Source organism: Mastigoproctus giganteus, chromosome 10 (assembly GCF_048544385.1).
Source record: "Mastigoproctus giganteus isolate SK-2022 chromosome 10, ASM4854438v1, whole genome shotgun sequence".
Lineage (NCBI taxonomy): Eukaryota > Metazoa > Arthropoda > Arachnida > Uropygi > Thelyphonidae > Mastigoproctus > Mastigoproctus giganteus.
Window position 1 is genome coordinate 60,084,960 of NC_143584.1, and position 16,238 is coordinate 60,101,197.

The following is a 16,238-nucleotide window of genomic DNA, read 5'->3' on the forward strand; positions in this document are numbered from 1 at the left end:
TGGTATACAAGTTTAGGGTTATAATTTTGTATTGAAATTGAAATTTTATTGAAACTGAATCGAAATCATGACTCAGACCAGAGCAGCAAAGCAAAAGGCTCAAGCTAAATGGAGTGCTGTGGCTCAGGGGAGAACTAAGGGGGGGGCAGCTGCCCTCTGAATCACAGCCTTTTAAAATTCACTGCTTGCTTGATGTTTGTGAAGCAATCAGGTAAGGGACATGATATTGCCAAGGGGGATGTCTTTGTGGGTGCGCGATATAAGGAGTGTGAAGGTGACAACTCAGCGTTGTTATAGGACTATATGAGAGCTTGAAGGACAGGGTGGATGCCCTCGAAGGATCTAAACTGAGGGGCCCATCAAGCTCTCAGCTGCCCACATCAACGCCAGAGCTTGCACTTGATCATCACGCAACACAGTGGCAACCCCAAAGGCAGAATGAGCTGGTCCCACAGGAACTAGTAGTTGTTAGTGACTGTATTGTCAGGGAAACGGGGAACATGCAATGTAAAAAGGATAGGTGGAACAGGACCAGGGTATGTCTGCCAGTGGCAAAAATTGATGACGTAGAGCGGATATCATCTTTTAAGGGCACAAAAGGTGATATTGTTGTACATGTTGGCACTAATAATATTAAGAATAGGAGACTGGCAGAATTACTTAACAAGTACAGGTAACTGTTGAAAAAAAGCAGTGAATCAGCATTGAATTTGAAAGTGTCTCTAATTCTGCAAAGACACGATAGGAGGGAGTATATGATGAGAGCCCTGTCGATCAATTCGGCCCTGGAAAGATTGTGCAAGGCTCAAGGGGTAGACTTTTTTCAGTCTGGTCTGTATTTGTTAACAGGAGAGACTGCTTCTACAGGGATAGGATACACTTAAATAGAAAGGGTGCAAGAATGTTTGCTGATGCTATCGAGGCAGTGTTAGGTGGGTCGGAAAACTGCTAGATTGGGGGGATACAAGGACTAATAGATTTGCTGATGCTATCGAGGCAGTGTTAGTTGTTGTTGTTATTTGGTTTTCTAGGAGCCATATTTCTCTGGAGATATGCGGTGGTCATTCCCTAACGTTTCTACACCTATATTTGGTGGTCACGGGCTTGAACCCAGGTCTAATTGAGAAGCATGTGCTACGCACTGCTGCTCTTGCATGCCTGGCTACGGAGGCGCGAGGCAATGTTAAGTGGGTCGGCAAACTGCTTGCAAACAGGGGGGGGGGGGATATTTGTTGTTGTTTTGGTTTTTTTTTTTTTTTTTTAGGAGCATTAGCAACTAAGGCCATATTGCTCTGGGGATATGCGGTGGTTATTCCCTGACCTTTCAGCATCCTCCGTATTTGGTGGTTATGGGCTCGAACCTCGGTCTAAACAAGAAGCGTGTGCTATGCACTGCTGCTCCTGCCCACCTGGCTACGGAGGCACCCTGCCACATGTCTAAATAGTTCATGTGATATCCATTTAGGCCTAAATCTTGAACAATATTTCTTAGTTGGTATGAAAAGCCTAGTAGCTTCCAAGATTAATTCTTTGAATGCTTCCCATTTTGAATTTGCTGTTAGTAACATCATCAGTCTAATCAAGAAGCGTGTGCTATGCACAGCTGCTCTTGCCCACCTGGCTATGGAGGCACCTTTTGGGGGGGGGATACAAGGACTAATAGCTTAACAGTAGCCACTGGCAGAGGTGAAAGAGATTCTAGCATTGCTTCTATTGGAATGAGCAGCAGCCTGGAAAACAAGATGCAGGGTATTTCAGAGACTGCTGGGAGTCATTGCGGTATAAGTAAACACACGGGTTGTGTTAGGGTAGCTAAGAATAGGAACAGGTGCATGTACACCAATGCTAGGAGTTTGGTAAATAAATTTGATGAAATTGAGGTATTGCTCAAAACATCAGACGTGTGGTATCACACAGATATAAAGAATGCAAAACTGGAATTTGGGGCGTAAATGTGTACAGGAAGGATAGACAGGATAGGAAGGAGGAGGGGTATGCTATTAGTTAAGAAACACAAAAAATCCAAGGAAGTGAAGGCAGTCGACATCACTGGACGGTGCAGTGTCGAGTCAGTTTGGTGTGACCTTAAGCATTGGGAGATCAAAATTGAGAGTAGGAGTGTGCTCTAGGCCTAATGACTCTGATGAGTATAATTAGAAACTGTACAGGGAAATATAGTGGGTCAGTAAATCAGAGAGTCTTATAATGGGGGATTTTAATTTCCAAGATATTGACTGGAATTTGTGGGTCGGTCATTCCAACACTAGCAAGGCTTTTGTGGATTTATTGGATGACTGTTTTCTACATCAGCATGTTCGAGAGTAATACTTTTGAATTGATTATCAGTGGTGATTTTTCATGCATTAAGAATCTGCAGATAAAGGAACCACTAGGTGGCAGTGATCACAGTTTGTTGAAGTGGGATTTACTCAAAGAGGTAACTAACATCAGGGGTAAAGGGAAAGAGTTTTTGCTTTCGTAGAGGCGACTATGGTGATCTGAGACAGTATTTAAATTCTATATGGTGGGACCAACTGATGATGTTACCAACAACAAATTCAAAATGGGAAGCATTCAAACAATTTATCTTGGAAGCTACTAGGCTTTACATACCAACTAAGAAATATTGTTCAAGATTTAGGCCTAAATGGATGTCAGATGAACTAATTAGACATGTGACAGAGAAGAAAAATGCTGGGATACATATAAATTAATGGGTGATATGGAAGCCTATCAGAGATATAAGCTGGTCTGTAACCAAGTCACAAAGGAGATTAGGCAGTTGGTGTTAGTTTGGTTCTGCTGCCAAGGGTTTCGTCACTATCTAAGAGTAGTTTTGCACTTGTGATGGCAAGTACTACTGGGATGGAGGTAAAAAGTGAACCTATATCAAACGATGCCATAACTTGATCTTGTGAGATGGATATGGTATGGATCCTTTCTATGAACTCACTACTGTTGGAGACGGTGTTGGTGGTCTTGCCTACTAGGGGAGAAAGGAGCCTCGAGACAAACTTAGACAATTCAGCAGCAGAACCAAACTAACACCAGACGATATTTCCACCGCCCTCAGACTGTGCTTAACAGGCGGTGCAATCATGTTTAACGACTCCATTTACCAGCAAGTACATGGCACAGCCATGGGTTCCCCGGTTAGTTCGGTCACGGCAAACATCGCGATTGAGGAATTAGAGGGTCGTGCATTTACAAACGTACCAGATCCCATTGCCTTTTGGTGTCGCTATTGGACGATGTGTTCGTAGTTATCCCCAGAAATTAAGGTGACCGAATCTTAGATCACCTCAACTCTCTGTCACCTTTCATAAAATTCACGATCAAGCTAGAGTCGAACACACAATACCATACTTAGACACCCTTGTCCGGCGCGAGGGCACATGCTTGAAGACAACAGTCCATCGTAAAGCTACGTGTGCTGGCCAATTTACCAACTTCCGGTCAGGACACGCACGTAGCCATCTTCTTGCCACTGCATGAACCTTACTAACTCGCGCCTGGACACACTCTAGCTCTGTAAATGAGAGGCGCACCGAAATCGCTAAAGTCAAGGCGGATCTTACGAGGTGTGGCTATCCCATCAATACTCTTGACAGGTGTGACCTACAGACACGCGACCACGTAGCGACCGACAGAAACATCCAAGGTGATGACTCAGCCACGAGTGCCTTTATCCCATACAACCCAAACCTATCACAACAGGTCTGTAGAATCTTCAATTCACATGGGATAAAGTGCGTACAACTCCCAGGCAGAAAATTATGATCCCTCATCTCTTGCCGTGACTGCGCTAGCTGCTACATCAGGGAAATTGGGAGACAGCTCGAAAAACGCCTTTCCAAACACAAAAGAGCAATCCGCTTAGCGGATGTAGAGCACTCAGCTATTGCCAAACACGTTTCGGCAACCCACCACGACATTGACCCACACCACGATGTCGTGATTGTGAATAAGTCCCGCCATTATCTGCACCGCGCCTGGTTGGAGTTGTTAAACATCAAATGCTCCAATACTTCAGTGAACAGGAACAGTGGTTGTCAAGTCCACCCTATCACCGAAGCAACGATCCTGTCCATTGACAAATGCTGGCCATGTCCGCATACATCACAGCCACAGGCTTCAACATCAAACAATTAGCCACGCACTTCACGTATAAGATTGGCAGTACACACCTCCATTCTAACTGTCATTTCATATCAACTGAAGAAGGTTAACTAAACAACCGAAAGCTTTGTATCTAATCTAATATAACGTATGTTATATTAGATAATGTCTAATATAACGTATGTTATATTAGATATTTCCTACTCTTGATTTTTAAGGAGTCCTTATGTGCTGTAATGTAATAACTAGATCGTATGTATAGCTTAGCTTAATTTTCAGCACTAATAACACTAATACCCAAACAAAATTATTAACCACGTGAACAAGAATAAGATACAATAAACCCCTTATCGCGCTCCCATATCATCAACAATACAATCTGTATTGTTGATGATATGGGATACAATACAATCTGTTGATAGAAGATTTCAACAGATTTTTAAAAATACAGATATCAAATTAATATTCACATCTTATAACACATTAAGTTCCAAATTCAATTCATACAAGACAACAAACGAGTACGAGACACAAGATCACAACAACATTATATATTTGATCAGATGCCAATCAGAGTGCCAAGCATGTTACATAGGCAGTACAACAGCAAAATTCGGTACATCAAAAATTTCCAACACGCGTGCATACTACCACTTTAATAGCTTCAAACCTAATTCAGCAAGTACAGAACTAACACAACACATCCAATCTCAAAATCACAACCCACTCATCGATTCAGCCATCACAGTAGTTAAATTAAATTCCAGTTACAAAATTCTTGAAAACGAAGCCCTCGTCATCGAATGGCTTAAGTGCCACACATCACTCAACGTGTTAAACAAAAAGATTCCCGCCAATTTCTCCCCCATTTGGAATTTAGTACGTATTAAGTTTCCACGTGCACTGAAATGCATTTCGGGAACCCAACCCGTATATAACACAAGCGCGCTCTCTTTCCCCCCCCCCCCCGCTATAGCTAACTGATTTCGAAAGTCGCTCGTGCTCGGCTATTAGCTTCTATTTTTCTTTTTTTCTTAATTTAATTTAATTTAATTAGGCAACCATAGAATGGAAGGTGCACTTTCCTTTCTTAAAAAAAATTTTATAGCCCATAACTTAGTTTTAAACCCATAATACCTGTAAGTTATTAGAATCCTATAACCACTATGTATGTGGTAAAATTCTCCACCAGCTAAGCGGATTACTATGAGGTGAGTGCTGAAAATTAAGCTAAGCTATACATACGATCTAGTATATTTCCTATCATTAAACCTGTCACAATCTGTATTTTTGTATCCGTTTCGCTCTGAGCAACTGTAATTTAGTAATAATAATGAATCCAGAGTGCACATACAGCTAATAACTTATCCCAGATAAGTATATGACTCCACCTTTTCAATTACTGCTCCTTCAATCATTATGTTCCTTTCTGTGGCATACTTGTTCGTCATTACTTTTGTTTTAGCCATCTTCATCTTTAGTCCAAAATCCTTACTAACTGTGCATAACTGATTAAGATTCTCCTCTAATTCTCTGTGGCTTATGACCACAAATGTCATCTGCAAATCATAAATGGTTTAGGTACTCTCCATTCACATTGACTCCTTTCTGTGACCAATCTATTCTTCTGAAGCTTCCTCAAGGGCAGCAGCAAACAACTTCGGAGATATTGTGTCTCCTTGTTGAACTCCTTTATCAAATTTAAATTTGCTACTGTCTTTGTCTAGTCTAATAAAGGAGGTAGCGTTCTCATATATTTTCTTCAAAATCATAATATATGGTGTATCTATGCCTTGTCTTTCCAGTGCTGCATTTAGTCAAATGCCAGGCATAATTGTGTTTTATATTCATTTGCTTTCTCCAATAGCTGTGATATTACATGAAGGTGAATCATAGTTAGAGAATCCTGCCATAAAGCCAGCCTGCTCTTTTGGTTGATTCTCATCAAGAATTATTTATAATATGTTAATAATGACCCTTGAGAACAAGTTGTAGATGTTGGATTACAAGTTAGTTGGTCTATAATTTACAATTTCTTATTTATCTCCTTTCTTATGCAGCAAAACTATGATTGCATTGTTCACTCCTCAGGCATCACAACTTTTCTAATGCATTTTGTGAAGAGTCTTGCCAGTTTTTGTGTCACGTCTCTTCCTTCAAATTTTAACTGTACAGTAACTTCATCTTCCCTTAGGGCTTTCTGATTCTTCATTTTCTTCAATGCATGTTCTACCTGATCAGGAAGAATATCGGGTATGTTGTATGTGTTATTAATTTGCAATCCATCTTCCCCACTGCTGGCATCATTCCCTTGTTCCTTGTATAATTCTCTATAATAGTCTTCTCCTATTTGAATTATGCCTTCTCTGCTATTTATAAGTACACCAATGCTATTTTTCAGTTTCAGTATCATTTGTCTTTCTGTATTACTGCTCATGGCTGCTGATTTAAGTCCTTTTTCTAGTTTTCTTGTGTTAAATCTTCTTATATCCTCTTTGAGTCTCTTTTTAATGGCTTTGCATAAATCAGTATACTCAATTTTCTCTTTGTCAGTGCTGTTTTGCTGTTAAGAAACTCATAATTTGTTGCCTTCGGTTCATCATGACAAGTGTTTCTTGACTAATTTTTTCTTCTTTGGATTTCTTTTTACCTATAGGTTTCTTGGGCTTTATCACTTTTAGAAAGTTGTAATATTCCTCGTCAATATCTTGGTCCTGAGTAGTCTGCAGAAGCTCAAACTGGTTCTTAAGTTCCAGTACATACTACTTTTTTCGACTATTCTGGTATCTCAAAGCAGCTGTTAGGGAAACCTAACAATGGAATGTTACAAAAATGCAAGACGAAAAAATAAAGTGTTGACAAATATTTACGCAGCAGTTAGGGGAACCTAACAATGGAATGTTACGAAAATGCGAGATGAAAAAATTAATTGTTGACAAATATTTGTATTGTTGCAGTCATGCTTCCTTCAGGAAGTACGATTGTGACATTATACTATTAAAAATTCTAAAAAGTTAGAACTCGAGATACTATCGTATCCAGGTATCATCGTAAAGAAGGGGGGCATGATGACCAGACTGACTGGAGATATCATCCTGGTCATGAAAAATGAGTCACACATACTAATGAGTGCTTGGCGGAGTCTAGTAGTGTGAACATAGGAAGCACCTCTGGCGGAAGCTTGTCATGGATGACATCACGGAAGTGACGTCATCTGCAGGGATGTTTCACATCAAAAAGTCAGCAAAACTGTGAGCTCATTGTTAAAATTTTCACAGCTCACCAGTGGAGAGACAGGGTAGGAAGGGAGGAGGGGTTATGCTGTTAGTTAAGAAACACACAAAATCTAAGGAAGTGCATCCAGTTGACATGGGTGGACAGTGGCAATGTTGAGTCTGTTTGGTGTGACATACACACCGGGAAAGAGAAAATGAGAGTAGGAGTGTGTTATAATAACTCTGATGAGTAAAAAAAACAGTTGTGCAGAGAAATAGAGTGGGCCAGTAAATTAGAATGCCTTGTAATAGGGGATTTTAACTTTCCAGATATTGACTGGAACTTGTGGATTGGTCAATCGAATGCTAGCAAGACTTTTGTAGATTTATTCGACGATTGTTTTCTGCAGCAACATGTTCGCGGGGCAACCAGAGGGAGTAAGACTCTTGATCTCATTATCAGCAGTGATTATTCATTCATTAAGAATTTGCAGATAAAGTAATTACTAGGTGACAGTGATCACGGTGTACTGATGTGGGATTTACTTAAAGATGTAACTACCAACAAGGGTAAAGGGAACGGTTTTTTCTTCCGTAAAGGTGACTACAGTGGTGTCAGACAGTTTTTAAATTCTATACAGTGGGATCAACTGATGATGATGTTACCAACGGTGAATTCTAAATGGGAAGCCTTCATGGACTTAATATTGAGGGTTACTAGGCTTTTCATATCAACTAAGAAATACTGTTCAAGGTTCAGGCCTAAATGGATGTCAGATGAACTAATGAGGCTTGTGGCACAGAAGAAAAATGTATGGGATGCATATAAAATGTCAGGTGACAGAGAAGCCTATGGCAGATATAAGCTAGTCTGTAATCAAGTCAAAAAAGAGGTTAGGCAGGCAAAGGCAGATTACGAAAATCTTTGGCAAAGGATGCAAAGAAAAACAGCAAAGAATTCTTTACTTATGTAAACTCCAGAAGGAAAGGGATGAATCAGATTGGTCCACTTAACATAGATGGTTTACTATTGATGATCCTGCTTAAGTAGCCGATTAACTGAATGAGTATTTTGCATCTACATTCACACATGAGGAGTTATTCCAGGAGGGGAATGCCAGACGTTTATCTAACTCTAACAGGGAGCTAAGTGATTTTGCAATAACTGAGAGCAAAGTGGAGGAAAAATTGTTGAAGTTAAACATAAAAAAGGCACCTGAGGTGGATGGGATCTATCCAGTTATATAGAAGGAGACAGTTAGCAAAGTCAGCAAACCTTTAGCCATAATTATGAGAGCATCCTTAGATTCAGGGGAGGTCTCCAAGGACTGGAGATGTGCAAATGTATCACCAATTCACAAAGTTTGTTCAAAAAGTGACACAAACAACTGTAGACTGTTAGTTGAACTTGTGTTCCGGGGAGAATAATGGAGTCACTGGTTAAAGAAGCATTGCAGGATCATTTAGACAAGAGTGCAGTAATAGTTCAGACACAGCATGGGTTTGTTAAGGGAAAGTATTGTCTGACCAATTTAATTGGATACTGTGATGTGCTCACAAAGGAACTGGATTCAAAAAATAATTCTGATATCATATATTTGGATTTCAGGAAAGCTTTTGATTCTGTTGCACATGGAAGACTGCTATTCGCATTGGAGTAAAGGCAAGTTTCTGCAACGGATAAAAGGATAGTTGTGTGTGAGACGGCAGAGAGTGGTAGTAAATGGACACTGCTGTACGTAGACTAATGTTATTAGTGGAGTCCCACAGGGTTTGCTACTGGGCTCGCTGTTATTTGTGTATTTATCAATAATATCGATGAAAGAATAGTAGGCTTAATGTCCAAGTTTGCAGATGATAGATATAAAGGTTGGCAGGGTTGTTAATGACCCTAAAGACAGTATGCTATTGCGACAGGATCTAGAAAAGTTAGGCAGATTGACTGAGAAGTGGCAACTGAAGTTTAACCTCGACAAATGCAAAATACTGCATAGAGGTAGCAGTAACCCAAGAGAAATATACCAACTCTGTGGTACTACACTCAGGGAGATGGAGAATGAAAAGGATCTGAGGTAATTGTGTAGTCTTATATGAAGTTCGCTGAGCAGTGCAGATGGGCTGTCAGACCAGGTCATGGAGTTTTGTCAATGATATATAAGAATTTTGCTAACATTGACAAAGAGGTGTTTATCCCTTTGTATCAGGCAATGGTCAGGCCACACCTTGAGTATTGCATACAAGTATGAAGGTTTCATTTTAGGAAGGATGTAAAGTTGCTAGAACGAGTACAGAGAATGGCAACAAGATTGGTGAAAGGAAGAAAGAGGTGAGCTTAAGAAGAAAGGCTTAAGTTCTGCAAGTTGCAGCATCTGGAGACTAGGCACCTGCGAGGTGATCTGATTGAGGTATATAAGGCCTTGAATGGCTTGATCAGGCTCAATACTAACGGGATACTTCCTCTTGCTCAGACTAAGAACCTGAGGGGGCATAGATTCAAATTGAGGAAAGACAGTTGTAGGACAGATGTGTGGAAATTTGCCTTTGGCCAGTGGGTAATTGATTGCTGGAACAGATTTTCATATGTTGTTGTGGAAGTTGATAGCTTAAATAAATTTAAGACTGAAGTAGACAAAATTTGTTCTGACCTTATTGGCTAAATGAGAAGGTTTTTTTTTTTTTTTTTTTTCTTTTTGGCTGATGCTGTATAAGCTTGCTTTTTTGCATCACATGCCTCAACTAATGCTAATGCTAGACCATTACTTCAGACATGACCTCAAAGAAGCACAATATGAGCCAGAAATGAACAGTACGTTCTGTTAATGAATACTCCCACATTGCAACATTAATTTAATATTGCAAGGTGGAAGTATCACAAAAATCTAACGAAGATTTATTGTGTGACAGTGATATGTAAGACAAATTCGAGAGGATTTCATTAATTATATGAAATTTTCTAAATTTCAGTGCTGCAAAAGTGGCAGAGGGAATCTTTATGGTACGTGAAAGCAAATTAAAGGTTTTAGAAATAATTAACGCATTTTAACTAAAAGGGCAGTTTTTTAAATGGCTTTGTGGTATCCACAGATCTCTTGAATACAAAAATGGAGTTTAGAAACTGCTTGTACATAAAAAGAAATTTTGTTTCTTGCATTTAGGCTTGATTTCTTTCTAGAAAACTTGTGCACAGTAAGGTTAGTTGTCGAAAGGGGGGGGGGGGGGAGACTGATTCCATTAAGGCATTAATTTAATGGAAAACCATAATCAAGGTGTCTGGAATGAACTTGTGTTGGCAAACTACTGTTAGATGCTGTACCATGACATTCTTGAAACACTGTATTAAGGAAATCTGCCCAACATTTTTAAATTGTATACATCTTTTTTAACAATAGTGCATTGTACTATTTTAACTGTGTATAAAGCCTACCGGATTTATACTGTAAAAGTGATAAAAATGTACATGTAATCAGCCTCATGCATTTTATAATGAAATCGTATTAACTGGCTTATAGTGAAATTATCAGCAGTCAAATTATGGAAACTAAATGTGCTAGGAAAAAACTGAGAATATATTTGAAATCAGTATGCAAAACTCTTTTAGAAAGGTGTTGTGTACATCTTCGATTAAAAAAAAAGAAGTTTAATTTTGCTGATCAGTGCTATTTATCTAAGCATTGCATTAACAACTTCAAGCTCTTTTCTTGGTTAAACAGGATTAACAAATATAGAGATGGCATGTTTATGTTAAAATTTATCAAAGATATAGACTGTTATACAACAATAACAAAGTTGATTTTAGCCTTTGAGTCCTGCTAATGCTTTCAGCTTCAACAATTGTAGAAAGTTACAAAAAGGGTTATAGTTTGTTTTTTGTAACTTTCTATAAAAATTTCTATATAAAAAAAAAAAAAAAAAAGTTTAACTTTTTTTTTTTTTTTATACATGTTAAACATGTTTAAAAAAAAAGTAAAAATATGTCAAGATATTTGTGTGGAGAGTAAAGTACATATCAAGTCTTTTGACAATATATCATTTTGTAAATTTTAAATTATAGGATAATCACAAATAAACCACTGATGAAAAACAGAATTTCATTTGAACATTACTGTTGAAAAAAAAATCTACTTACGTTGCTCACAGAACACAGATCCACAAACTGTTGCAATTTATCTTCTACAAATCGTTCATAGAAAACTTTGTGTACTGCAGTCTATGAAGTAAAACATTTTAAGATTTTATAAAAAATATTTTCACAGAACACTTCCACAATATAAAAAAGAGGGAAGGGTTATACCAATAGATTTATCTGGTTATGTCATTTTATAAGTTTTTGTGTAATTTCAAAGACAACTGAAAACATTTCTTCATCCTCAACACATACAAATATGAACAATAAAACTATAAGAGATATGGTAAGTATTTTATATACATAATGCCATGGCATGATCCATATGTTCATATTATATTAAGGATAACACTAATACCTCTATCACTTCAGATAAAAGCTGTTCACAGAAACAATTGGAGTTATGCACATATTATGATAGTATGTGAGCAAACTTGAAACTGCATATAAAAGTATTAAGAACATTATATGAAGTGATGACTAACAGCGCATGAAATTCTTTGTAAGGAAATTTTGTTCACTGTTAAAAATAAAGTAAAAACAAATCAAAATGAAGATAAAGCTGAGATTTGGCATGGGATCATCGCGTTGATCCCATGGCAAAACCACAAACCTGCAAAAAAGATAGTTTTGAGAAAAATGCATTTAAAGATTCTTTGACTTTGGAAAAATCAAGTTTCAAAGTTATTCAAAATAAATGTTGTTTAATAAGTACTTTCCAAAGATGTTGTTTTTAATCCATATTGGTAATTTAAGATTGCTATTATGTGGGGACTTAAAAAGCATTTTTGCAGTTTGGGCATTTAGAAGTTTGAAAGTTTGTCAGATTCATAAAGAATTGAAAAGGTGAAGAAAAAATTTTGAACACATTTTTGTTGGTCAGAAATGAAGTAATTTATTAATAAAATGAAGTTGGAATAACATATACATATAAATAAATTAATAACACAGGTTTAATTACAATAACATACAAGTTGGTATAGATTAATTTTCACTATCTTCATATTCAGATTCTTCACTTAAATCTGGTGCTGGTAATATCCCTTATTTCTACTGATGCTTTTAATTTTAAATTGAATTTGTGATAATCCTTCGGTATTGTCAAATCTTGGCAAACTTTCATTAAATCTTTAGGCTTTGCTTGAGATATACAAAGTTCCTCATTATAGACTTTGGGAAGCTCATTGCTGGATCTTCCTTTAGGTCTTTTTAGGTTTACTGTTATAAATTCATCTTTGTAGTTTGTTTTGTAAAACACTGTAACATGCTTGTCCTGTCCTTTTTGGAATTCAAGGCAGCAGACTTTTCTCCAAGGAATAGCATCTTTAAGTTGTTTTGTGAGAGAAGTAAAATTGCAAAAGTCATTGCATTGCATGATATTTACACAGAATGGTGTAGGTTTTAATCTTGCGCCTCTAATTATCTGGGCCCATTCCTCAGGAACATACTCGGGTATATACTTGGATTTTCTTTCAACTTTAGAGTGCATTTAGTCACATTTCTGAATGGCCTGGCTCAAAAAATGTGTCAACAGTTTTTAAACTGGGGATAATTTTTTACAAAGTATACTGGCACTTTGAAGTCATAAGTGATGAGTTGCTATCATCATAGGGTACATAATTTTTATCGCTGTCTGAAACTTCAAAGTCATTCAAGGGATTGCAATCTTCATCTTCTAAATCAGATTCCATTTGAAGTGAGGAACATGTTGCAAGAATTTTTTGCATTCTTGTACTCATTATTCCAAATTTTACTTTTGACTGCAAAAATTAGATATTACAAAGGACAACTAAACAGTAATACTGATTAGCAAACTGTTGTTGTTTGTTATTTTGATTTTTAGGAGCATTAGCAACTAAGGCCATATTGCTCCAGGATATGCGGTGGTCATTCCCCGACCTTTCCGCATCCTCCATATTTGGTGGTGACGGGCTGGAACCCCGGTCTAATCAAGAAGCGTGTGCTACGCACTGCTGCTCCTTCCCACCTGGCTACGGAGGCGCTTAGCAAACTGAGACAAACAAAATCATACAAGTAACAGCATGCATGAGCTGGCCTCTCCCCACTCTATTGTACATGCCAAAAACATGAGTCGTACTTTCGCAAATTGCTCTGTCGGTATTTACCATGCCAAACTAACGAAAGTGCCACATTCGTGAATTTGCATGTAATATTTTCAACCACTAGACCTTGAAATACACATATATGCGATTTTGGCAGTGGTAAAAAGTGCCAAATTTGCACATTCGTGGTTTTGGTGTGATGCCGACGATGTACGAAAGCTACAATAACAGGTTGTTAAAGGTAGCTAGATCTCAAAATGAAAAACATTAGCAAAAATAAATTTTAATAGATCTAGGGTTGACAGGTATATACAAATAAAGGATCTCTGCTATAAAACACATATATCTCAGCTTATCTGAGGTGAATGGCTACAGGGGTTCACAAAAATATATACTTATCTACACAAGGTAATACACAAAAGTGGTCCTTCCTGTGCATCTGAAGACAAATCCTCCCCCCATCTCACATCCTTGCAGATCTTCGGGGGGGGGGGGGGGGGAGGAATCTGAAGATAATTATTGGATTTGAGAAATCATCCAACTGTCAGTTTCTAATCCAATTAAAGACATCCAATGTTTGTGTATGGGGGAGTTACTATTAACAACAGCAGTTTGTTATGACAATCAAAGGCTTGCTGGCTGAGAGAAAATTTATACATATCAATCCTGCAGCCATCCTTTTTCGATTTGAGTTATGTCCCCTGTGTGTCATTTGAGAAAGAGTTAGAATACCATCATAATTAAATTTATGCAGCCTATTTCAAGCCTTAAAGACTTCATTCAGGTCTCTTTGCAAGTGCATAGTTTCTAAGTGCTGCAATTTGCAGAACTGAATTCTTTTATGGTAAGAGCTCCTTTGTGTTCTTTAATAATCTGGTTTCTTTTCTTTACAACACTTGCAAGACATCCAAATCTTTCTTAAAATGAGGCTTTCAGACTATATACAGTACTCAAGATACAGTCTAACCACTGCCTTATACAACAGAATAATCACCTCCTTAGAACTTCTGAAAAAATTCCTGTACATCATTGACAGAGCTCCACAAGCTGTCCTAGCAGTCTGCCTAAACTGCTCAGAGAAGACCATATGGGAGTGTATAAGTACCCTTAGTTTAATTGTACAGACTGACAGGTAATGGAGAAATACCCTAGGGTATTTTTCCATACATTGGAGCGTAGTACCACGTAACTGGTATGTTATTCTGGGTACATTGAGTAACTTGCATTTACCATGTTAAATTTAAATTGCCCTTCTAATTTATCTAAGTCTTGTTGCAGAAGTCTTGGTTCTGTCATTAACTATCTACCAACTTTTATATCATCTGCAAACTTAGCTTGATATGCCTTCATCAATATTGTTAAGATATTCAACATTCCAGAAAAAGAGTTATTAGGGATTGCAAGGCTGCTGGTGCCTCCGTAGCCAGGTGGGCAGGAGCAGTAGTGCATAGCACATGCTTCTTGATTAGACCGGGTTTGAGCTTGTGACAACAAATACGGAGGATGTGGAAGGTCAGGGAATGACCACCGCATATCCTCAGGCTGAATAAAGGGTGAGGGTTGGCGTCAGGAAGGGCATCCGGCCATAAAAATTGCATGCCAAAACAATAAAAACGCTGGACCCATATAATAATGGGAAAAGGCGAGAACAAAAAAAAAAGAAAAAAAAAAAAGGGATTGCAAGGCTGCTGGGCCTGTTCATGGAACAAGCAAATACAGTGGTGCTCAAAAAAATTTGCATCATCATGCACGTGCCATAGATGATTGCATCACCATAGTGGCAGTATAAACACACTGCACATGCTACAAGCCCAGAATTCTGTGCTATTGCAATGGCTAAGTTTTCGCAATCTCTGCATCATGTAGGAAAAGTTTTGTCATTGCACTGAATGTAGAGTGACATTCTCCGCATGAAATAGCTAAAAGAACTCACTAAAAGCAGTCGACAGTGGTACATTTATTACAAAAATTAACAGAAACTGGCAGTCTAAACCGAAAGAAAGGAAGTGAATGACCATGAATATCTTCAGCAGTGCAGGATATATTTCTGGTCAATCTGTGTGTCCAAAGCAGAAGCTCCTCATCAATAGATCTCAAAACAGCAGAGGAGGAGGAGGATACGGGAGTAAAGGCAAGTACTGCTACAGTACGTAGATGCCTTTCCTCACTGAGATTAGTAGAACGCTGCCCAAGAAAAAAGCCAATTTTGATGAAAAAATTAAAGGCCAGCATCTAAAGTGTGCAAAGGAGCATGCTAGTTGGTCCGAGGATCAGTGGAAATGTGTTATTTTCTATGATGAATCAAAATTCAACTTGCATAGTTCAGACAGGCCTGTACACTGTTAGACGAAGCAGAGGAGAAGAAGAATTTCGTCCTGAATGTATTGTCTCCACGCTGTAACATTCTGCATCTCAAATGATATGCAGCTGTATTTCATATAGAAGAGTTAGTGTGAGGGATACAGTGAATGCTGAGGTGTGCAAGGACATTCTTGAAACAAAATTACTTTCCACAATTACAGATCACTATGGAGATGTTGCCAATTGCATTTTTCAGGATGACTCTGCTCCATGTCACAGAGCGAAAACTACCTCGTAAACGTAGCAAAAGTTTTAAATTTATAAAATGCCACATTTTCTTTAAATAAATTTAATTTATTTTGCTGCCTTTACTGTCCACAAGTACAAAAAACCTTGAAGGATAAATCAAGTTGCACA

The 16,238-nt window shown here is 38.1% G+C and overlaps 1 protein-coding gene across 1 annotated transcript in view; it reads right to left on the reverse strand.

The window, feature by feature from the left end:
* The window catches only part of LOC150079049 (meckelin), an 860,544-nt gene that overhangs the window by 159,621 nt on the left and 684,685 nt on the right, over positions 1 to 16,238 (reverse strand). Inside the window, exon 22 of the mRNA XM_090382499.1 lies at positions 11,461 to 11,541. Coding sequence (XP_090238625.1) covers positions 11,461 to 11,541 — 81 coding nt within the window. The remainder of the gene's footprint in view (positions 1 to 11,460; positions 11,542 to 16,238) is intronic.